This window comes from Drosophila eugracilis, unplaced genomic scaffold (assembly GCF_018153835.1).
Source record: "Drosophila eugracilis isolate 14026-0451.02 unplaced genomic scaffold, ASM1815383v1 contig_2088, whole genome shotgun sequence".
NCBI classification, from domain to species: domain Eukaryota; kingdom Metazoa; phylum Arthropoda; class Insecta; order Diptera; family Drosophilidae; genus Drosophila; species Drosophila eugracilis.
This window is the reverse complement of record NW_024572964.1, coordinates 6,785,180-6,810,095: the sequence shown is the minus strand read 5'-3', so window position 1 is coordinate 6,810,095 and position 24,916 is coordinate 6,785,180. Positions and strand designations below refer to the sequence as shown.

General features: G+C 41.6%; 1 protein-coding gene across 1 annotated transcript; it reads right to left on the bottom strand.

Annotated features, from left to right (window-relative positions):
- Positions 1-13,837: 13,837 nt before the first annotated feature.
- On the bottom strand, positions 13,838-14,089 carry LOC108107540. The gene has a single exon (XM_017215081.1). It carries the CDS (start codon positions 14,087-14,089, stop codon positions 13,838-13,840), a length of 252 nt encoding a protein of 83 aa, XP_017070570.1.
- Positions 14,090-24,916: the final 10,827 nt, after the last annotated feature.

The window sequence follows — 24,916 nt, the reverse complement described above, 5'->3', positions numbered from 1 at the left end:
CTGACAGACATGTTGTCTCGCCTCACTCATAGCCAGGACATGCAGGATCTGGATGACACGCAGGAAAGCCAAAACTCAGTCCAAAAACGGACCTGAGTCGAGTTTCGAGTGGAGAGAGGCTGGCACTGTGAAGTGGCGCAGCATGTGCTCAATTTAGTTTTGAATATCGTCTGTCTTTTCGAATAATATTCCCTGTTTGTTCAATGTCAATTTTAGTGCTGTTTGTTAATGCCCCACATCTCGAACCTCTTAAATCCAACTCCTCATCCGACATGGGAATGGCCAATGATGACTCCCACTGATTCTCTGTTTATTATTGGTTATTTGCGGTTTATTTGTCTTTGGATTTTGGTCTCAGGCTTTGTTTATAATCCGGAATCGAAAGGAGTTCAGAGCCCTGCTCTGTGGACAAGATGTTTATATTAAACCATAGCTGGGATTTAATGAGGCTGGGAAGAATGAGTCAACCCATCAGCCCAACATTGGCAATCACATTCGATCTGTGCATTCTTGCATTTCAGGGCACAAAACAAACATTTTGGTGCAATGGTGTGAAATTTTTGAATTCTGTGTGAACTGCAATCTGTGGCCAAAGGATGGCCAAAATCCATGTTCCCTTTTTCACTTTACCCAAAATATTTAAGCGCCTGTGGGCCACCAAAGCTTTCCTCTGTTTCCCCCGAAACTCCCTTCCTGTCTGTCAAAATGAAAATGATACTTTGAAGTTTTTGGGCAACGACAAACGCCAAAGACAAATACAAATATTGGCAATACGCTAAAGCCAAAATCAAATAGAACCTCCCCAGTTGGCCAAACCGAAACCAATATTCATTTGGCGTGCGCTGGAGCGGCAATAAATTGCTCAGCTGCCAGTGACTGGCTACGCCGGAGATTTGGGGCGGAGGCTGAAGCCAAGGGTCAGAGGGCGGGGGGCATCAGGGGGTGTTATGCGTGTTTAGAGGGCTGCCCAGCATAAGCCATAAAACTTATATTTCCAAATGGCCAGCGTCAAAAGCTGTCCAGGCACTGTGATTCACAGTTTATAGTTTTTGGTATTTAAATTTTGAAAAATAATATAGGGTGGCCCACGGAAGATTTGCGTTTTAAAATAGCTATAAAAATTAACCATTTCGTAAGCCGCAAACCTTCTACTAAATATCTGACACATTGACAATGACATTTGAAAAGTCAAAGTCAAAATTATCGATAGTTCAAAAAGCAAACGCTACATGGTCCACCCTGTAATTAAAACATAGATAAAGCCCATTTGTAGGTTAAAATAAGTATATAAAGTTGGTATATTATATATTTTCTAAGATTAAAGAAAGGTTTCCAAGTGGAATTCTTAGCACACTTCATAATCTTTCTCTCTTGAAGAGGATAAAGGATTTTTCTAGATTTCATAACTCAAATATGGTTTTATTTTGTTAATATTTAACTTAATTTCTTAATAAATAAGACAACCTATTTAATTTTTAGAAATATTATATATTAAATTATTAATTTTTAAAAAGTTACTATTACCCACTGCACTGTGCCACGCAGTATCGATGGTTCCGCAAATTGTTTGCGTGCTGCTTCTGCTTGACTATTTTTCATTTTGCTAGTCGCCGATCCGGCCGCGCTTTCCCATCTCCCTTCCGAAAATAAAGCTGCCCTATGGACCCACCCCACCTTGCGTTGGGTAGAATTTTCTTTTTGCTTGCCAGAACATTTTCCAATTTCATTTGCGTTGAGAACGCGGAATGTGAGCGCGAACGGGCTTTGGGCGCATTCATCATTGGCAGGGCGCCATCATCAGTTGCAGGCTTGGCATCATCGCCATCATCACCATCATCGTCACTAGCACCATCGCTAGCTCCATCTCTGGCTGGAAAAACGGGAGCAGCAACAGCAGCAGCATTATCATCATGGCCAGCCAGTTGGCCAGCCGTTTGAAAAAGCAACATTTCAGCCATATTTTTCTTGCTTTCAATTTGGCGTATCGCGCTTTGGCCATTTTTCATACGGGCGCTTTGATGCGTAACCCGACAAATGCCCCCAGTCATCCATTTGGAGCCACACCCACACCCACTTTGGATCTCCTTCCTTGGCTTCCCTTTTCGCTGCTGCTTTCCCTTCTCCCTTACTTTTTTTTGTATCTCGTTTCTGGCCAAAACGCAAACGCATAAAACGCGTCCTTTGAGCGATTTGAAGTCAAGTGTAAAAAGCGTTTATGCCAAAAAGCGGAGAACAACAACAAATTGGGGGCTGGCAAAGTGTTTTAAGTTTAATTTGAAAAATATTTGAATTTTGCGCATTTCTTGGGTCAGTGGTCAGTCATTAGATCTTTCTCAGTCAGCCAATTGGTGTGAATTTTCCTTATTAACCATTTGACAATGGTTATCTGGTGGGAAAATCTACTCGAAACCAATTCAGTCTTGGCAAATAGTTTATATTGCTGTGACATTAATGGGAAAATGGGTGGCAAACAGGGCAGTCGTCCTTTTGAAAGTTTCACAGCAAACAGCATCCTCCCCCTGTTGACTCCCCCTAGTTGAGTCCTTCTTTCCAGTTTGGCAACTCCAATCAGCCGCACAATCTCTGATTGCTCACAAACGTTTCAATATTTACACAAATTGCCGTCGTACGAATACGGATATGGATCGCATCTGTGCCCGCCCAGCCGTTGACCGTACTTCATGGCCAATCTCCGATACTAAAAGTTGTCATTTCAATCTGTCCCCTCGAATGTGTGTGTGTGTGTGACTGTGTGTGATCCGGCCCATGGGAACGATTTCGAGGTTTGTTTAGTGTGTGGCATCAATGAGAAGGGAAAGGGCATTGCCTGGGCTCTGAAAACAATCGTTATGACCCTGGGTGGCATGGGCTGTGATGATGAAAGATACTTGGGCGCGGGAAAAGTGCAAATCAGTTGAGAGTTTATCTTGGATGAGATCTTTTAAGCTGATGTCAATTTTAGGTTGATTTTTGATTTGGAATTATAAACATGTTTGCAATAACATATTCTTATGAGAAAATATTTATCTTTTTATAGGAATAGTAGGTCTTCAAAACGTTATTTTAGTTAATAATTCTATTGGTATATCAATTAGTAAGTTATTCTTTGATTTTGGCTTAGCAAAAAATATATTTTATGAAACATTTTTCACTTTTCCATGCTTCTAAAACCCTATACTTCCCATGAACAGATCAACCAAAAACAATCTCGAACCATTGGCAATCCAAAACCAAGCCATCTGCCTCTCAACAAATATGGCCAATGGCCATAGCCAACCAACCCGCATAGAAGCCAAAAACCAGCTTGAGGTCAGCATAAAAATGCAGAAGCATAAAAATACTGACCAAGAGTGAATAAACAACAAAAAAAAAAGAAGGGAAAAATAGCGAACCAACGACGTCACTTTCGGTAGTAGTTTTCCGTTGTTACCACTTGTTGTGGTTGTTGGAGTTGTTTTTATTATTCCCAGTGCAGGAAAGAAAGAAAGCAATGGCGAAATGGCCAGAAAAAATACGAATACATGGCTAACACACACACACACACAGGATACATCTCATACATATTCCGTATACGTAGCCCGTTCGCTTAACTGTTGTTTTTATGCGCTGCAGACAAATATTTGCTTTCCGACAATAGTCATAAATACCAAAAGCTACATGCTCGGCATACTTAGAAATACTCTAGCACACACGCTCACTACTGGCTAACACAGACACGCTGGCTAACACACACTACCGCCTGGGGCGCAAATAGAAATCGAGGAAAGCAAATAGCGCACAGGATATGGTTTTTGGCAGCACCAGGATAGTGGCCAAAAAAAGGAGCAGGGCAAAAAAATGCGATGCCAGCGAAAAATGCTAGCGACTCGATCCGAGTCGAGTGCCAACGAAAAGGAATGGGTTTCCATGGGGGGGTTACCAACAAAATGGCTGCGCAAAAAGCGGCAGCAGTCGCCAAAAATATTAGAAGGAAAAAGTCCTTTGGCAGTAGAAGCAATAGTGGCTATACACACATACACAGCCATCCCGAACACGTCGCCACATCTACAGAAACAACACACAGTAATGGTCATGGGGACATGCCGAAAAGGTTTAACGGAATGGCGACCAACAGGCAACGGCAATATGAGAACTACAGTGAATAACTTTTAAGGAAACTAAATTGTCTTTAAGAGGTAAAATACATGATATGGCTAATACATATTAGATGTCTTTTAACATCCTAACTAATCAATCAATTTTCTAAGACTTCACATAGCCCCCATCTAGTGTCCACTGTATGTTACCCCATCCTGTTTCGATTTTAGCCAACTTAACTGTGCCGCAAAGTTTTGACCCGCGAATTGGAAACAAGAAATGGGAAATTTGGGCAAGAGCAAAGGCAGAAAGCTTATCCATGTGAAAAATCTGTGCCGCGTGTCCGGAGCACGCGCTCCTTGTTGCCTTTAACATATTACACCTTCCCATTGGTGGAGACCGTTAAAAACTGAAAACACTAAAGAACTGAAGAGGAGCAGCCTGGCTGGCTGGCCGGCAAACAAATAAACAAACAGAGAGCTCACGTGCCTCGCTGGAGATTATCCGCGCATCACAATCGCAACAGCAACAAACAAACTACCCGCCGGCGAGGATTTGGATCTGCATTGAAGTTCCATTCACATTCACATTCCCATTCCCAATCTCAATCGCAATCCCATTGTGAGGACCTGTTTGACTTGCGAAGACCACACCCCGAGTCCCTCGTTCGTTTAAACTTCCCTCTTTCGCTTTTTGCGATGCTAATCTCGGCGAAATGTTACAAAATGTTTAACAATTAAGTAGCGACACGCGCTGCCACGTTTCGAGTGTGTGTGCTCATGGGAGTTTCTCTTTTTTTTTTTGTTTTGTTTTGCATTTTTTATTGGGAGATATCGCTTACAGATATGGACTTGGCTATGGGAGGATTGATATAGATACACGCCACTCGATGCTCGATTGAGCGGAGGGCAGCGACGACACTTAATGATGATGGGACCATGGGACCGATGTCGATGCTGATCGCAGCGATAAAAAAATGCAAAGAGCTAATCAAGAGTTCAAGTTGCGCGGGTCTAACATGTGTAGTCCTTGAGGTCCTTGAGGACAAGTGCCCAGGCATTGGGTTATGGTAAGAGGAAATGTTAGAAACAACAATGAGACTATAGAAAATAGGCATTATGTATGAGGCACTCAAATTTATATTCTTTTTCAAATCGTATTTATGATTTATTAGGGATTTACAAGGAAATATGATAATGTATTTATGATTTATGGGTTTCAAGTTGGAAATCGTACAGCTTCTGTATCTTTTAGTTTTAAAAATATTCTAATATTTTATTTAGAAAGAATAAACAGCAAGAGTTTTGATAGTTCAACTTATAATATTTCAAGTTAAAGTACTTAAGAAATTGTTATAAAAAGCTGTCTGCGGAACTATTTCCCTAAAATATGACCTACTAAAAATCCAGTTTTAAAGTTAATCTAGAAAATCTGCTTAAATATCAACCTTCTCTGCCCCAAATTGATTTCCAAGATCCCGAAACTTATTAAAAAAAACAGAAACTTATAAAAACCAGTCAAACTACTGGCGCAGCCGCAGGAAGAATAAGAAAAAGGAGTTAAAACCAAAAAAAAAGGGACAAGGATATGGCTGGCAGGATGGGCGAGGACGACAAGGAAACGATAAAAGACCAACGACAAGCGACAACAAAAACGAGAACGAAAACGACGACGACAAAGTGCGGGAAGTTTGCACAAGGACATTGCATGCACACCACATGCATGCACACAAGGATATGAAGGTCCCCACACACAAACACACACACCGACACACTCACACACAATTACAAGCACACACACACCGATGGGAAAGCACTCGTTCAACCGCATGGCAGGCAAATGACACAAACAACAACCCGACGAAACGAAGTGTAACCAGTGAAAAAAATCAACATGGCTTCAGTGGAAAAGCAGTTAAACGGCCATGGCTTTTTGCCTCTCTATGTATCCATGTGTGAGTATATGTATGTGTGTGTGTCTTCCTGGCAGGACAACCAATTGAGGCTCCACTTGTCATGCACGTACGGACATGAAAAGAAACACCCACACTCGTTTACGTCCCATGTCAATATGGCTGGTTACATTTCGGCGTTACAGAAGCTCGGGATCCAGGATTCTGGATTCTGGATTCAGAACCAGGGGCAGTTACACTCTATCTCCATCTCATACTCATCCACCAACTTTTGCTATAACCCCACACCCACTGTCCACTCGGTGGACGCTTCACTGCGTCCAATGACAAACCAAATATGTTTGGTGGTTTTTACGCAAGACTCGTTGCCGGCCATCAGAAAGGTTATAGGTTCAGCTCAGCTACACAGGAAATATGTATATCAACCTTATTGATTATAGTTTTCGATTCAAATATTATGATGATGATTTGATGAATTCCCAATAAATTGATATTCTATTAACTTTACATGATTAACTCTGCCTTTAATATGCAATATAGCTCTAGTTTTCTGTCAGTGTCCGCACACGCACTCGAAATCAATCAGCCTCTGTGAGCTGGACATGTTCCATGGACGCCCAGCCCATCGGCATCATTCAGTCAATGTAAATGTAAATTTGCGCCTTTTTGTGACTGGCACTGTAACTGTGGTGGACTCTGGACTCTGGAGTCGTGACTCCCGGACCAGTGATGAAGTGCAGGCATGACGTCAGCGGTGGCAAAGGAGTCGGAACCGTTAGCCATTGTTGACATTTCAACGTTTGACCACCGGCCGGCTGACAAGGACACACATATTTGCTCCTGCCACGACCACCGCAAAAAGCTTCGTGCAGCATGCTGCGTGCATGTGTGTGTTGGCCAGGTTCCCATTCATGGCCAATGCCACTTTTACGGCCACTGCAAGTGTTGCAAAGTTAATTACCAACTCGACTCCAGATTCGGTTAGTGCAGATGCAGTGGCAGTTTGGGTTGCAGTCGCAGGATGTCAAAGGACTCGCAAATTGCCACCCATTCGTCAGCCTTTGCAGGATATTGAAACGGTTTGCCTTTCCGAAGTCAATCGTTTATTTGACCAATTGATTGAGAGTAAAATGATTGAAATCATGTCTTAAAAGGTTTAAGTTTTTGTATTAAATGAGCATTCATACCATTTCGGTTTTGATTGATAGAAAAATATGTTAGAAGGACTATAAAAATAACTAATATTATACAAATTTCAATCCAAAGGGGAAAACCTTCTTTTTGGGATAGTACTGCTTCCGCGGCATCTGGCAACGCTGATGCAAAAGAATCGATAAGAACTATCGCCCTTGATGTTAAACCTCTATTAAGCTGTAAGCCCTTGATGTAAAGTCTCTGCTAAGCTTTCAGCTCGGATTTAAAATATCTTTCTTTCTTTTTATTTTTGACACAGAGAGAAACGGACGTAAAGTAAGATGATGATATATTATAAGCAAGAATTGTTAAGTACCAGCGCTAAACCAATTCAAAGATACGCAACACTTCTTCTTAAAATAAAACCGCACACTTTATTGTCATTTGAGGTTGATGTTTTTGGGTGTTAAACACAAGTCAAGTTCAACTCTACCAGTTTCTACAAAAGTCAAAGGAAAACACAACCCGGTGAACGCCACACGTTTCGAGTTCCAGCACTTATTAAAATTCATAGAAGTAGCGGAACGCCTCGACAAGATTACCCCCTTAGAAGAACCCCAAAGAGCCGCCGCCAAGGAAGTCAACATAAACAAAGTAGTTGCCTTGGCTCGACGCAAAGTAAACATAAATAAGGGCCAACGGAAACGGGGAGAAGGCAAAGCTCTGGCAGAGCTCCGATTAAATAAATACGAGGTGAGCAAAGGAGGCGCTTCAAAGGATTCGGGATGCCATGACATCTTAATGATGATGTCATGAATAAATTAGTTGGCCTCTGACTGCCTGGAAAACTACAATCTTCGCCAGAGTTAAATCATCTCCACGTGGCGGGGCGTTTCTATAACGGGGCATGGGAGAAACTTCTCTTGCCACAAGTTAATGACAAAAACGAAGTGAACCGCATTGCGGTCGGATAGATGGGCGTGGCAGGATCAAAAAATATAGCACACACGTGTGAAAATCCCCACAATACTATTTTCCATTCAACCCAAAGAAGTCATTTAAATTGAGTTGGAAATTATGCAAATGTACAACATTCTTGCCATTCGCTTAGCACCCTCGTACAGTATATATTATATAAAAAAAAAGGATCGTCCTTTTTGCAGGTGGCCACCGGTTTGACATCATCGATGCAGCCACGCCCCCTTCTACACCCCCCAAAAAAACTGCCTGGGTCGAAAATTAATTAGTTGCGCCTATTTTGCCGATCAATCATTCAATTTTCTGCGCCATAAAATCTGGCCAGCAAAAAGAGTAGAAACAACGCTATCCGCAAAACAAGGGCGCCACTTGTCCAACAAGCTGCCTCATCGCCACCGCCCTCGATTGCGTCCTTACCACTCCGTTCCGCACTGTCCCGTTGGAAACAGCCTTGTCATTTATGCTCTGCGATGCTTTTTACGATGCGGACTACAACCACCCGAGGTACTGCTTGGGGTGGGGTTATGCTGGGTTTTCCTGGGTGGTTGAGGATGACCGAGGCGGGAACTCAGCTTGTCAGGCAACGCAATCTGTCACCAGCGGAATTGTAATGAGCAAAAAGGCGATCATGACTGATATTGAAGCTGAATAAAAAATTATATATATTGTTGCCAGTAATTGTCATTGTCTATTCTTTAACAAAAACGATTTGCCAAAACTGTTAAATCAGAAAAAAAAGCTATGTTATTTTAAAATAAGGAAAGATGTGACTGTTTTGAATGGAAGCCAGTAAACACATTGCTTGCAACTTTAACTATTTAATATTAAGCAAAATTATACTTTAGACTTATGAAGATTAACACCAAGACTGTCTAACTGCCCAGGTTTATTAAAATATTTTGAAGGAAGTTTTATGAAAATCACTCAGCAAAATATTATTCAAAAACTTTTTTAGTCATGTCAAAAATGTGTGGTAGGACAAGTAATATTATGGCCCACTGTACAACTTTTAGCATAACGTATATGTATAAGACCCATGCAGTATAAAATAAGAAACAACTTAACTGTAAAAACTATCCAGTTATACTGTTATTTCTTTCTATCATGTATGTTAGCTTTAAGAGATCGTTTTGTATGTACATCCGTCTCGCTCACGGACAAGCGAGCAGGGGGAACAAGAATTATAAAGGGACTTTGGGACTTTTTGGCTTTCTAGAAAAAAAGTTGTGAAAATAAAGTAAACGACATAAAAGTCTAGAAGTGTGTTTTCATACAATTACATATGTATATTCCAGACATGGCAACAAAAGATTCAACTTTTATATTCAAAAATATCTTAATAAACTTTATTTATTTAGAAAATAAACCTCGAATGCTAGACCCCACTGTATCCAAATGTATACCCCACTAAATCGTGGTATTCTTACCGAAAATGTAGACCTTCGTTAGCAAATTGTTTTATATAGAATAATTCGAAATATTCGAGGCCGCAGTGAAATTAGCCAAATTAACACCTTGCTAAGTCTGGCCAGGCTTAACCCGGCAAATAATTGAAATATTTTTTGTTCTAATAAAAAGACCCAAGGCCGAGGAAGTTTTCCACGGGTATGAGATAAGCCAGAGTTGTGTGGCACATTTAAATGAAAACGCCAGCGGGTTAACGGGGGGAAACGTAGATGTGGGTGCATGTAAAAAAGTTGACCTTTTGTGCCTCCTTTTGTTCCCTCACTCAATTACGGCGGACACGCCGCGGGATTCAGGAGTAAGGATTCCCTGGACCCGACCAACTCGGCCAGAGCGGCAGCAGTCTATTTGGGCAAATACTTCGAGCCATTTAAACAATTTCCATTAACAAATATGCGCAAATTGCCCATCGGCGGTTTTACAAATAAATTGCACAGAAAAATATTTGTCAAAAAAGGAAATGTTTAATCTTTTTCAAACGAAATGCATGAAATATTTGTAAAAATTATTTTTATGCACTTCATTAAATATTTCAGCAATTTTTGTTAGCCTCGAGCTGGGGCACAGCCTGGCGCACTTTAATCAACCGTAAAATGTTGACCTTTTTTGTACTCAGGCCCGCAACATGTTGTCCAAATTTCTGGAGCACCAAAATGGAGGTCTCCTTTTTGGCTGTGGATGTGGGCGTGGTAGTGGTGTGGTGTGATGTGGTGTTGTGGGTCAGGGATTTTTGGGCTGAGCGTGTGGTGAGCCTAATGGACCGGCGACCCCGACGACTTGCACTAATAGTACGGGTTCCCAGAGATTGAGACAGTATTTGCCCAGCCAGCCAGCCCAGAATTTACATAATTTATGCCGCCTGAAGGAAGGAGTTTCGACCGGAGATGGATATAGAAAGCAGGCCATATCTCACTTTATGACATCCTCAAACATTGTCGTCTCCAACTGCTACACTTTCTCATAATTTCCACGTGACGAGGGCGAGTGACTTTGAGGTTTTATGACCGAATCATTTTAAATGAAAAACATTACAGTATGAGAAACACAGGGCATTGTCATCACTGAATAGAATATTTAACATTTATTTATGCGCATATAAATGCACTTGGATATATAGAGATCATATATATTCAATGGCCATTCGGTGGCACATGCATTATTTATGCATTTATCCGTGCCACAAAATTCATAAACATTTGTTGTGCAAATTTTCCTGGCATGTTTCTCACGCCCTTTTTCCCTGCCTTGGCCAGCCAGCCAGTCTTCACCCTTAACTCCACCCGCCCTTTTTGTGACCTTCTCATCTCTGGCGATTGCCAATAAATTCACATCAAAGGTCTTTATTTGTATTTGCTTAGCAGCGAGCCCCGAAAAGGATGCTCCCAGACTCATAGACTCAGAGACTCAGAGACTCACGGCCACACAGCCAGCGGCCGGGCCTGTGCAAATATCATTTTCGTTTCAATTGAGCATCTCGGCTTAGGGCATTACTCGTCCCAGAACCTTAGAGCGACACTCCCGTCATCGGCTAATCCTGCTGCTTCTGCTGCCTGGCAACTAGAAAATCATTTAGCAGCAGCCCACAAGGATGCCAATGCGAGCACATCCTCCGCGATGCGGCAGGCACGTGTCAATTGAACCAACCTGGAGGCCTGCTTACACAGAGAGAAACCATTACATACTTTTACTAGTTTTTAAAACCTATTAAGAAGTATTTAGTCAAGTTAACTGTACAGAAAATAAACCATGTAAAATTAGTTTCGTTTTCAAAGTTTGGTTCATAATTGGCTTCATATTTCTCCCAGTGTAGGGGTGACTAAATCCGTCGCTAAAACTGTCGAACGCCTTGCATTGCAATGAACTCAACACTTGAGCCGCCGGACTGACAAAGTAACTCTCGGCTTTAGCCGAATGACCGCCAATGGATTTTTAAATACCCAGCACACGCTCCTCAGGCTTCGGTGGGCGGGCTAAATTAAATGCTCTGCCGCCCTCGGCGGAATGATGCCCAAATAAATAACTCAATTGTTTTGTTGACATTTTATTTGACACGTGACTTTGACTGGTTAAACACACGACCTTCCCAGCCTCCTTTTATATATCTATATATATATATATATAGCCTGGTCGTGGGCTTAATGCTTTGTTCTTTTTGCGGTTCATGTGGTCGCCATCGTCGTCGTCGTCGCCAGCAATTAATCTGGAAGGTGTCCATTAAGGCAGGCACGCGTTCGCCGGCTGTGAAAACTGAACATACAGGTAGGCCAGTTGGGCGGTGGGCGTGTCCGGCGGGGTAATGCTGTGAATGGCCGTGTAATAGTGTCAATTTGGTATTTATGGCCTTTTGCCGGCTGCCTTATTCAGTGATTTGTATTCACTCCTTAAAGTGGAGGTTTCCTTGGGATATTTAGGAGGGAGGTTAGAAGGCAAGACTTTAAGGGTGGGCAAATAACATAAAGTAGGCTATAAGCTAAGGTTTTTAATGCCTTAATTAAGTAAGTATTTGAGGTAAAGAGAATCTTGAATGATTTCAATATCTAAACTTAAGAATTCTTTTATATTAATATACAACATATGAAACCAAATGATTAAGAAATATCCTATCGGAACGATTAGGAGTAGGAGTTCTCTGCCTCCCTTAGAAGTTTTCAAGTGAAATATGTAAATGGGTGCAGAGTTTCCGGCAGGACTAATGCAAATTTCCTCAAAATAACCGGCAGACGAACATTCGAGGCATTGAAAAAATTAGCATACATATGTGTGTGAATGTTTGGGTGTGTGTGTACTTGTATTGCCAGGCAGCGGAAACGGAAACGGAAGTGTGAGGCACTCACAACCGCATACAGGCAAACAAATACACACACACACACATACAAAACGCCAGAGAGGGAGGCCGAAAAATGTGCATGACTTGTTTAGTTTGAAAAAGTTTTTGGTCCGCCCGAGCCACCTATTTGCCAGGCCGCCCATCTTTCTTGTTTGTCTGCAAAGACCTTTGACTTTCTTTTAAAACAATTTGGCTTTGTATGGATGCGCGTGTGTGTGTGTGTGTTTATGCGAGTATGTGTGCGTTCGTGTGGTTGCTGACACAAAACCAAATTTTAAACAAAAGAAAGCTGAAAGCATTCGGCGCTGCTCATGAGACAAACCAACTTAGGCTGTTGGCTAACGGAAACCGCACTCACACACACACATACCTCGCCAACGCATACACTGCCAGACTGGCACACACACACAGATACGCATCCTTCTAGTGCTAAGTGACTCTTAAGCTTTGTTGTTCCTTTGAAGCGGCAGCCTGAACGGCACTGAAGTATATTGTTAACAGGATATATAATACACAAAATAAAGTTTTCAGCCAAAGTTACACAAAAGTATTTTACAAGTCCTCCTCCCTGCCACACTGCTCCTCTGCTTCCTTCTTCGTAAATCCTGATTCTGGTCCTGCGCCAGGACTTTCCAAAATGGAAACGTGCATCACCTTTCAGTCGTTTTGTGTGTGTTTGATTTTTGGTATTGTTTTACTTTTGTTGATTCTACGTCCTTGCCGCATAAGAGGGAAAAGTCGAAGTTGAATTAAATAAAAAGAATATCTGGCTGGTTTTTCTACTTTCGGGGAGAAGAAGCAGTTTTTGGGGAATTTCCAAATTGAACTAGGCAGGCTATCGGAAAATTTGAGTTTCCTCTGAGATTTGTTAGCTATTTGGCAGGGTAAAATATAAAAATATAATTGGGGGCTTAGTAAAGGTTTTTATGTTGAAGGGAAAGTGGTTAAAAAGATATTTTATTGAGAATCTCTTACAGAAATACCCATCCTAGCTGGAGATGTAATTACTGTTGATTATTCTACTGAAAGTAAGTAGCGCCTCCTTAAAAATCTAAAATGTTTATCACAATTTAAAACATTTTCTAAATCTAGCATATATTTTGCACTTTTTTAAGCTTCTCTCTCAAATAGTAACTTGTACATTTTTAGCCATTCCTACATTGGTAAAATGTTGGCCATAAACCACCGAATGGAGACAAATAGAGGGCTCCCAGTGGCCCCCATTTATCAGGACCCATTCACCTCCGCTTTCTAGGGGAATGAGAAATTTCAGGACTCGCAGGATGGGCAAAAAATAAACTGGCAACTGGCAACTGGCGACGAGCTGTCAGCTGGGTAAAAGCTTTACGAGTATTGAAGCATTCGTACGGGGCAAAAATAAATGTTTTCAAATGTTTGACGCGTACTGACAACAAATAAGCACATCCGAGTGTCCTCCCTCCTCACTACCCACTACCCACTGCCAATACTATTGCACAGCCAGACTCACACACACACACACTCTTTTTGGCCAGGATGGGGAGCCGAGAGTGTGTGAGTATGCGTGCGTTTAATGTCTGTAATTTACCGTTAAGTAGACAAGTATTAATGGTAGAATACCAACGGAATGCGTAGCAGAACGCAGCTCCACAAACATACAAAACAGGGCCATAAGAGTCACAGACAAGACGAGAGCAGTCAGCAGTCATGGAAGCCATGGAAAAGCAGCAGTGCACTGAGGGAAATTTTTGGGAAATTATTTTTATAAGTTTTTTTTCTTTTATTGCGAGAATCAAAGGGTTATGTCTTTAAACTCTCTGAATTCTGTCTTTTTCTTACCAAAATTAAACAATTTGCGGCCTTAATTTATTAACAAAAACTAAATATTTAATATATATATTAAAAAATAAACATTTTTAATATAGAAAACAAGAACTTAGTTAATTTCTTCAACATTTTCTCTGCGTGGCATTGGCTAAAAACAAAATGGCGACGAGGACGAGGACAACATTCGTTTGACTTGACGTTGAAGTTACATGTTAACTGTGGCAGTGCCACCCCCACAAGCACAACCACCCTCCACCCTCCACCCACACATACACACACACACAAGCACAAATAAGCAATTGTCATTGTGGCGCGCGCATGTTGCCTCCCCAGAAGAGATGTCAAAAAAAATGCGAAGAAAAAAAGTAAACTGAACCAAACAGCTAAGAAGAAAAAAAAAAAACGCCAAGAAATTCCAAAGAAAACTCAACTTTGGATTGTTGGCATTTTTGTTGTGTGCTTTGAATGCCAAAGGGGGTGGCAGTGGGTGGTATTGGGGGTTCTATTGGGAAATTTTCGGCGGCGTGGAAGGAGGCTGGAAAGGCAGAAATACTTGAGCGTTAAAATAGTAGATAAGGCGAATGACAAGAGAGAGCGACGACAAAACAAACGCGCCATTTTCCCTGACGTTTCGCAATTTGACATTTTACGTGATTTTGGACCGACTATGTGACTTGCCATTTGCCGAAAATTACAAACTGCCAAACTGCTGTTCCTACTGCGAGTGCTACTGCCACTGCTGCGCTTATGTAATTGAGTTCGAAAGCCGTTGAAGAAAAAAAGAAAAACCAAGAAATAAAGGAAAATCCCACCCACAATAACACACAAGACTACCCGCCCGGCCAAAGAAAAGCTGAAGAAAAGAAGCTGGAGCACATTTTTCACAATTCATTTCATTTAGCGGCGTTCGCTGCGAGGCAACATTATTACAAAAAATATTGCTCAAAATAGAAGAAAGCGGCAAAGGAAACGAAAAAATGGTAGCATAACTTAAGGCGCTTTCGCATGAACACACAAAAAAATGGAACGCTTTAAAAAAATGAAATAAGAAGAAAAAAAAAAACAACAAAAAAAACAATGGAGGAAAACGAACAAATGCTGCAGAATAATTTCGTTTTTTGTTTACATTTGCGCTCCATCTCCGAGAGCAGCTCCGGCAACATTTCAAAGTCCTCGTTGTCGTCATTCCCATCCTTATCCTTATCCTTATCCCTATCCTCATCCATATCCTTAGCAGTGGATGTGACTAGACTAAGATGGATTAAGCCCCCCAAGTAGAGCAGCCAGGCCATTATTCTCCAGAAGCTGAAAGCTCGAGAGTGGAGCCAAAGAACTAAACAATTTTTCTTGATTTCGCTTCGACTTTTTGCCTTCTGTTTTTTTTTTTCCTTTTTTCTCTCCTTTAGCCATAGCCATCCATTTTTGCCTCCAGTTACTGGCTTTGTTTGTGTCTTCGAGCATTAGAAAATAATATTTTATTCGCTTCACTTACAATTTTTCTTGTAGTGTTTGCGCTTGACTGCATATATTCCCTGGACGAGCATGAGGTCCTTCCTACCATTGGTGATGGGTGTTGCAGAGCGGAAACACGCCGCCATATTGTTGGAGTTGTTGATGTTGAAAAATGTTACATGCCAGAAATTGCTGGTTACCCACATGGAAATTACGTTGCATGTTTCATTGAGGAAGCCCAGTCACCATTTCCATTTCCCCTTCAACCAAAAGTGCAGCTGTTAGCTATTGGCTGGCACTTTTTACATGACTTCCGAGGCTTCCTTTGGCGTTTTAGCTAGTAATCGTCGATATCCAGCCAGACAACTAACATTTTTGGCCAAGATATGGCGCATCCTTGACATCCTTGTCAAATGATATGAACACAAAGGGCAAAGAAAAGCTATGACGACTTGAAATGATTTCAATTACGAGGTATAATAACCGTTTTGTTTTGGGTGAACTTAAACTTGGGTAAACTTAAAAGAAATACTGCAAATATGTTTTCTATTTTGTCGTCAAAAAAGTCAGTATTTTAACCAAATCAACCTTGAAAGTAATACCTCGTTGTACTAAAAACTATTTTGATAAACCTTTTCCTTTATTTTTTGTTCATATAATTCATCAAATTTACACTGTTTAAGCCTGTTCGTGCACCTGAGCGAGATTGAAAAGATTTCTACTAATCGGCATACCGGCGAAAGAATTCGCAGTTAGGGCAAACATTTCGATCACATGCAGCACTCATTTTGCAAATGATTTTGTTGGGCCGCATAGCTCGGTGGTTAGTTGGGAAACCTTTTTGCATTTAATTTTCCAACTATGCATTGAGGCAAAAATTCGCAATATGCGCGTAAATGCAGGGCTCACATGTACAGGCTCACGCACACACTTGCACACTCGCAACTCGTGGTGTAAGCCAACAAAAATCAATTTTATTTGAATTTAACAATTTAACCGTAAAACCACAGCAAGCATTTTAAACGCATTTTTAATAGACTCAAATATGTGTTGCATAAAACGCGGAGCCCTCAACCGGAAGGGGAGGTGGGGATCGCGGGGGCCGTGTAACCCATCGATACATCCGCCATTTTGTTTTGTTTGTTACAAAATTACGCGCATTTACAAAGCGGCGTTAAAATATCGTTTGTTTTGTTAGCATCAGAAGCTGTTTTTCCGCTTTTCTGATTTTCCGCTTCTCTACGCTCCCACACACGTTTTTCCCTTATTTTTCTGATGAAAAATTAGTTTTTACATGCACATACATACATAGATCTATGTGTTGTTGGGGGAGTTTGTGTGTGTGTGTGTGTGTTTGCACATTGTCTGCATACTTTCGGTGCTGGCACAAAGTCGCGTGCCTTTTTGTTTGCCAGCGTATACGCGAACAGCAAATATTTGTGCAATAAAAAGCACTCACCTACGCACGCCACTAAGCGGCTTCCATCAGCAGCTTAATAAGCGATTCGTCTGTGGTCCCCCCAGTGGAACTTGTCTACGTAGTGGTTAAACAGTCTATAAATAGTAGGAATACTTAGTATGTTTTGGATAAATAATCATTGTGTTGGGGTAAGTCCTTAGCACTAAACATATTTAATATTTAAGCATGGATTAACTTCGCAGAAAATATCTTTCAATTGGAATGAAAAGAGTTCTAGTATGCTCAGATGCTCAGAAGATTTATCTGAAACAATAAAATTGTTGTATTTCTTGTAGTAAAGTTAAACTTTATATTTGTAAACAATCTCTCCCACCACTTTACAGTTAACTGTATTAAGCTGGCTACATGGTCACCTTATTATCGATATAATTCCGATAACCAATGAACCGACGTTAAGCTAAGATAAGATCATTGATGGTTAAGCATTTTTCGATTGGATTTTCTTCCTTGAGAAGATACATGTTGAGTATTCCTATAACTGAAACGAATATTAAGATATTTGTATTTACATTTTGTGAACCCAAACTCAAAGGATGTTTATGAAAAGGGGGTGGCAGAGGTCGACCCCGACTCCAAACAATAGCATTGGCCACACATGTTGCTCGACCCGAAACCATAACGGCAACTGACCATGAAATGAAAGTGCATAAAATACTTCTATGGCGCTGTTTCTGCTGACAATTGCACGTTGTGCGGTCAAATAGAATGGAAAACAATAGGAAAAAAGTAAAGAAAAGAGAAAGAGAGGAGCAGCCCTCTTTTGGGTTTCTGTGTAGTCAGGACAACCTATGAAGCTCTCATGTTGGGGAAGAGATATCAAAAGCTGCCAGAGTTGTAACTATGGTTCAGTTCCCAACTGCCACGTGCAGTGCCACACCCACTGCTTGCTCTCGGGGAGGTGACGAAACTTGCCTTCTGCTTTGACAATTTCAACATAAATTTCGTCAATTTTTACTTGCGACAACTACGTTGGGGCGCTTCGGTAGAACATCTGCCGCCGTTTGCAGTTCAATGGAAACATATTGGCTGGCAGGAAGGGGGCAGACACTCTGCGTCACTCCCTATATAAATACTATATAGTCGGGGGCACGAGCAGCAGGGGAAGAGACCATGTCAGCACCACGGGATGCACGGGAGGCCATCGACGCTTTTAATTCCTGTCTAAGCCTGTTTCCTGTACAGGGTTTGTGCATATTAAAAGGAAAGATTGAAAAGATTTTTCAACTTCATTTTTTTAGAAATTTTATACTAAATATTATATTAGAGTAAAGACAATGAAATGTTTTTAATAATTTTAGCTTATGGGAAGTTATAAGTCGCTTCATTACCTAACCTTTAAGATGTCAAAATATAATAATTCTAATATATAAACTAAAAATATGTAAGTTAATATAAAAATATGCCTAATCCAAATTTCATTTAGATCACCCTGTTTTAGGCCCGTAACGAGTACACTTAATATGGAGCTCAAGTAGCGGCCAAGCAGGACAGCAGAGAACAGGACGAAAAGCAAAGCCGTTTGGCAGGCAGGACCATAGCAAAAGCTATGGCTACGGCAACGGCCATCGCAATCTAAGAAAATGCTACAAGCTTACACACTGACACTTTGACTGGCTGGCCCAGCCGGACTTCTGTGCCATTTCCATTTCCTACGTGCCAGCAGGTGTGTGGCGGCCCGTCCTTGGCTCCTGGCCCAGATAGCAAAAGGAGCAGTTGGCAGGACTAAGGGAGGTAGAATGAGATCGAGGACGAGGCCGGGTATAAGAGAGTCACGGCACTGGAACTGGCACTGGCACTGGCGTCACGTGGTCACAACATAAAAACGTGATGAAATTTCACAAAAATAAAAGCTCTCACCCATACGGTTCCTGGCCGACAAACGACTCCCGACCCCGAGTGACAACCAGAACGACCAAGAGTACAGGGAGAAATTAATTTTAGGATTTTTAGTATTACATGACTAGCTAAATGTAAACTAAATTGTTGTCAACGAAATCTTATGGCTCCTATAAAATGATAGAAAAACACACAATTTTTGAACAAATTTTATAATTTTTCTTAAAATTAAAAAGCTGACTTGATTTTTGACCCAAAATTGTAACTTCTCTTAGTGCATTTTGGATATCGAATGGGGGCGAGGTCTGGACTTTTACGACCTGGGCTATGCGATTGCTTGACACGGCTAAATGCGCCGTAGTGGCGTAAATAAGTAGTAAAAAATTTATAGGATTTGGGTTTTTGGGGTTCGCACAACAGTTGCAGACGCACAACACGGGCGAGGGCAATTAATAAAAAAAATCGCTGCCATCACTTGACGACGGCACCACCGAAAGCCGTTTGCTTAAAGCTGCCCGACCGCGAGACATGATAAACAATTAGAAATGTCACATGGCGGTAGGGAAAAGGAGAAAAGAGAGGGAAAGACTAACCAACAGAAACCATAATAACGTAAGCTGGAAATCCACGACCCATAAGCGCAGCTCATAAAAAGCAAAAGGCAACAAACAAAATAGCAACACCAAGCGGCGGCGGGCAAAGTTGGAAAAAGAAAGGGGGAGGAAAGAGTTCTCCTCGGGTTCGTCCATTTTTATAATCGCATTTTTATGATTAAGACGCATTTTATGGGATTTTAACTGCTATTATTTTCGCTTTTAACTGTCACAATAAAGTCAAACTTAAAGACAGCAAAAGCTGCACACAGAGTTCCTTTGTTTATGCGGCTCCTCCACAGACCCTCAGTCCCTTTGGATCTGGTATCCCTTTCCTCGGTTCCCTAAATGCCTTAAATCCGACCGGAGGCACTGAAAGCTGAAAAGAATAAAAAGCTACAGAAAAAGGAGACGATTCATCTTGGTTGAGCCAAGTTTGTTATGCAGATTTCCAAAGAGGTTTTTTGTTGGCGATTGCCTGGTGCCTGGTGCGATTAAATTATGCTCCGGCATATTGAATCGAGTATTGACCTCGGGGGAAAATACCAAGAATGGCGAACTTAGTCTGCTGAGTTATTAATATTGTCACTTAGGCTGGGCAGTTTAGTCAGCTTAATTATGGCAGACTTGTTATGGGAAGAGATACAGAGGATGGCACATATTAAGATACATTCCTCGATTATTATCTTGCACTTTGGTTTGTCAATTGACTTAAAACTATTTTAAATACTTCTAACTAAGCTTATCCAACTAAACAAATAAGTTAACTTTCATGAATGAACTGCTTACCGGTGCAATAACCTTTCTGATAGTTCAGTGTGCAAGCAATATAATTTAGTAACTTATATAGCTCGATATTTTTCGCAACTCAGCCAACAAGTTCCCTAAACTAAGGACCAGCAATTAATGCTTTTATTAAAAGACCATTTTATCATTTATGTGGTCGAAGCCAAAATGGCAAATAAATATTGTTGTAAAAATTGATGTGCACTTCGATGCTTTCGCCATGCTCGACATTAACATTTACGGCTGGCCAGTAAAAAGAAAATCCAGCGAAGGAAAACGCCAAAATGCCCGACGACTGAGACTCAGACTCAGTCAAAATGCTACGATATGAACTCTTTTTTAATGAGGTGCTAAAAATGCCGTTATTGTTATGACAGCAAGGAGGCCATTTGATGACCGCACAGCTCGAAATCAGTCATGACATTAAAGTAAACTTTTCTGCCAAACAAGAAAGGATGAGAATTCCCCCTGCAGGGAGAACCGTTTAAGTTGTCTTTAAACATCGATTTGTAAATTGTTAAATGATTGCCGGCTAAATGCGCGTGGCTAATGCTTTTGGCCGGATCAACCCTCGATTTTCCTTTGCTTGGTATGTATTTTCCCTTATCCTTTTTTCCACTTTTTTTTTCCACTCAGTTAGCAAGGGTTGTTCGGATCAGCCGTGAGTCTGGGTTTCGCTTCAAATTCCAAGCATTTTCTTGCAATGCGCTCGCATTTTTTCAAACGTTTTGCGAGTTTGATTTCCGATATCGTATGCAATGGTGTGTGTGTGATGGGGGGGGATACCCCCATTTTTGTATTTACAACTCTCGAAGGGAGATTTCTTGGGTACTCAAGTCACTTCAATGGGAAGGAAGCGCTCTTGGCGACCCCAAGTGCTACTCCAAGTCGAAGGGCGGAAGTTGGCATTGAATATTCAAGCGGCGGAGCTTGGGGCAGCGCCTTGTTTCATTGGCGGTTTTGGCATGAAACTTTGGCAGCCATTTAGAAAAATATTGTCCCAAAGTCAAATTGAACTGGCCATGGCTTTCGTCTTATTCCCTTCTATATTTTTTATACATTTTTTTCCCTTATTTTTTGACACGCATAACACTTTGCAGTCGTAGCAGCAGTTGGCAAACAAATTTGAATTTATATTAATTTATTAGCATAGGAAAAGCGCAGCCTTGGCGGCTAAGTGTTAGCCGTAAGTCGAATCGCCGCAGTTGACACAAAAACTTTGGCCACCGGCGAGTATAATGAAAATGAAAAGTAATTCCAGAATTTTTAGCAATGAACTTGCTAATTTGAAATGTAAATTGCCGTGCTAAGCGGCGGGCCAATAAAAGAAAGAAAGATCCCAAAAAAGGGCCAAGTAAAGTGAATGCACTGAAAAGAATTGAGTGTAAATATGAAAAGTTATTAATTATCTTTAGAAGAGGATAGATTATAGATTAAGAAATGATGGTGTACTACACAGATTCAAAGTTGACTAAACATTTACATATAAAAAAGTCACATTTTATTAGCTTTTTGTCAGCCTAAAAGTTATTACACTAGGTTATCCAGATTCTCCGTTTTTTAAATGGAAATTCAAATTTCTTCTTGTGTTCATTTGACGAAATGGACGACTTTGAGCACATTTATTAATACGCGCATTTCTCACGTCGGATTTGCATGAAGTGGGGTCTTAGGGAGCCCAAAGCTGCGACTTCATTTTGCGTTTTAAGTGGTCCCCGAAAAATATGCAGCACTTGTGTGAAATATGCGCCACAAAGCCAAAGTGCCAGCTATGCAAAATTATGCTAATGCCAGGTAACCAGGGATCCAGTGATTCTGGGATACGGCGGGGGGCATTTGGCCAAATGTCAACAGCGATTTTGGCAACAGCATGCAGTTAGTAGTAGGAAAACGACCCCCAGGTGCAAACGCCACGAACTTTAACACGCCCATTTGCACTTTAAAGCCCTGCCCACCGCATTTTCCATTTTCCCAACTTCCACTCCACCTCATCCTTATCCTCACCCGTGTCCTTCTCCTGCTCCAACAAAGCTTTCCTCACTCATAAAATGCGCATTAAACACACGCAGCTAGAAACTGTTGCCGGCTTGGCCAAATCCAAAGGATTTAGTTACGCCACAGGAGGCGGTTACTTCACGTCTATTGCGCCATCTTTGCATACAGACCCACAGCGAAACCGTTAGAGCGTCTAACCAGTTATACACCCACCCACCCATACACACACACACACACACTCACTAGCTGGCAACCTTTGCGCCCCAGCTGGTAACATCAATGGCTTTTTCATCCATCAAACATGGCGTCAAACGTCACGGGCTGCGAGCGCAAAAAGGCGAGCTATTGTCGTCTAATACCACAGCGACAGCCCGGCATCCCAACAACCTGACGGCCCAACAGACGGATCCCCGAACTCCGAACTCCGCACCCAGATCCATGGCCGATCCCAGAGTCAAACCAAACCCCAACCAAACCGTAACTCCGGTCCCAAGCTCCCGGCAGACCGCACCCCATGCATCACATCACTTCCGCTGCCTGCTGGCATTGCCTCTGTAGGTTAACACTGAGAGAAAAGTTTCTTCATATTACCACGTTTAATATTAAATATTAGAATAATATAACATTAAGTCTTACCTTATACAAATCATAAACCGTAATCAATTTCCAACTGACTAATATTTTCTTCGAGTGCACTGAATGGGTGCGGCAGCCACCGCCGTGGGCTACATAATCTTGCCAGCTTTATGTGTGCTGATGACTTGCTGAGCCTCGAAGATGGAGATGCGAATGGTCGGAGAGGAATGGAGGGGGAATAGAACAGCAGCAGGATCTATGGCCGGGGGTTCTGTGGTGCACTGTGCTCCGAAAGTGCTGACTCGGATTTTGTGCCTGGCCGGATTTTCTGGGTCCCAAGGAGATAGAGAGAGAGAGAGGGGGGCAAATATGGCTACGGCCATTCCCAGTTACTTTTTGCTGTTGGCTCAGCATGTTGCTGGCGTCTAAATACATGGACACACAGACACACATACACTTGCACTTGCATAAGCATAGACATTCATATAATGCTTGTAATATTTGCGCTTAGCCTTTGGGGGGATACGTTTTGGCCCCCAAAAGCAGGCTATATATATATATCTACACATCCCCCACCATCACCATGATGGCTGTCCGGCTTGGGGGTTAGCTTTTTTGCTCCAAGTGTCCTTGGGGCCTTCAGTCGAGTTCAAAATGTTTATTTTGTTGTCCTTAGGTTAGTCGTTTGCTCATTTTGCGCCCCCTGCTCACCCTCATTCTGTTTGCAGAAATGTTCGTTCTGATGTACAGAGAGCTAAATGTGTGTGGATGTGCATTGCTTTTAGCCAAGTTGTGTGTGTATGTATGAGTATATGTGTGTGCTATTTGATTTGAACTGTTTGCATTTTGCGCTGTTTACATTTCTCAGGAATATCTAGCCCGTGCCTCTGGTAAATATCCTTGATCCATTTGCAAACAGTAGCTGCTCGTCTTGTTCGTGTTTTAAAGTTTCCTCTCGGATCAAGTGAGTCTTAAGTTGAACTTATGGTCTTATTTATTAGCTGCAGCTTAAGATTATCTTGTCATGCATTTAGGCAAAAGCATTTAACACATTCTAGGTAAATTCTTAAGAAAAAAAACCCTAAAACCCAGCCATTTGGAAGCAGATTTAACCGATTTACAACCACGACATAATTCGCCTTTAAGTGTCCATATCCACCAGAATCACTTCTTGTGCAGCACAATGGAAAAGGCGGAATCAGCAAACAGTTTCCAGCTCAAAAAAGATTTGAATGTCCGTCATAGTCATAGCCAAATGCCGTGTAATATGAAAAAAACGGAGAGAGAGAGTGTGAGCCACATAAAAGGAGCACAATGCTGACGCCTGATTCTGATTCTGGGATGCCAAAAGCTGATGCCATCCTGACGATGATGAGCGCAGCGCACAAAACGATGATGCACAAATCCTTTAAGAGCGGATTTGGAATTCCTGCTAGATGGTGGGTGAGCCAAAAGCAGGACACAAAGACGGGCCAACGGACGAGGCTTAGTCGGAATGCTGGGGGTGGTGGCGACACTGTAGCCCAAGTAATATTACAACGAGAGAGGGGACAGGCTTTAAAGTATTGTGAAATAGATTCCAACTCAGATCCGTAAAGGCCGCCTGCTGTGAGATATCAGCGGGATATCATTGCGACTTCGTTTGGAGTCTCCATGTCTCTGATATGATATGAGGTCTCTATAGCCAAGGCGTTTGTCCAGAGGAAGTGTTGTATTTGTAGTGCTGGAAACTATTTGTTTTAACCCGCTGTGCAAAATGCTGTGGAAATGCTGTGAGGAAAATGTTCGCAATTCCCTGCTATCTGCCATCCGTAATGGTTATTGGAAACGCAGCCGAAAATTGCCATCAAATATTGACTTTGTCTTGCTGGGCTGCTATTTGCCATTCGGAAAGTCTTGTGCACAGGGAAAAAAGGAAGATGTATAGAATTTTCTTATAAATTAAGCACACTCTTAGATTAAACTATTCTTTTAAGTATTTTTGGTTCATTTATCTTAAA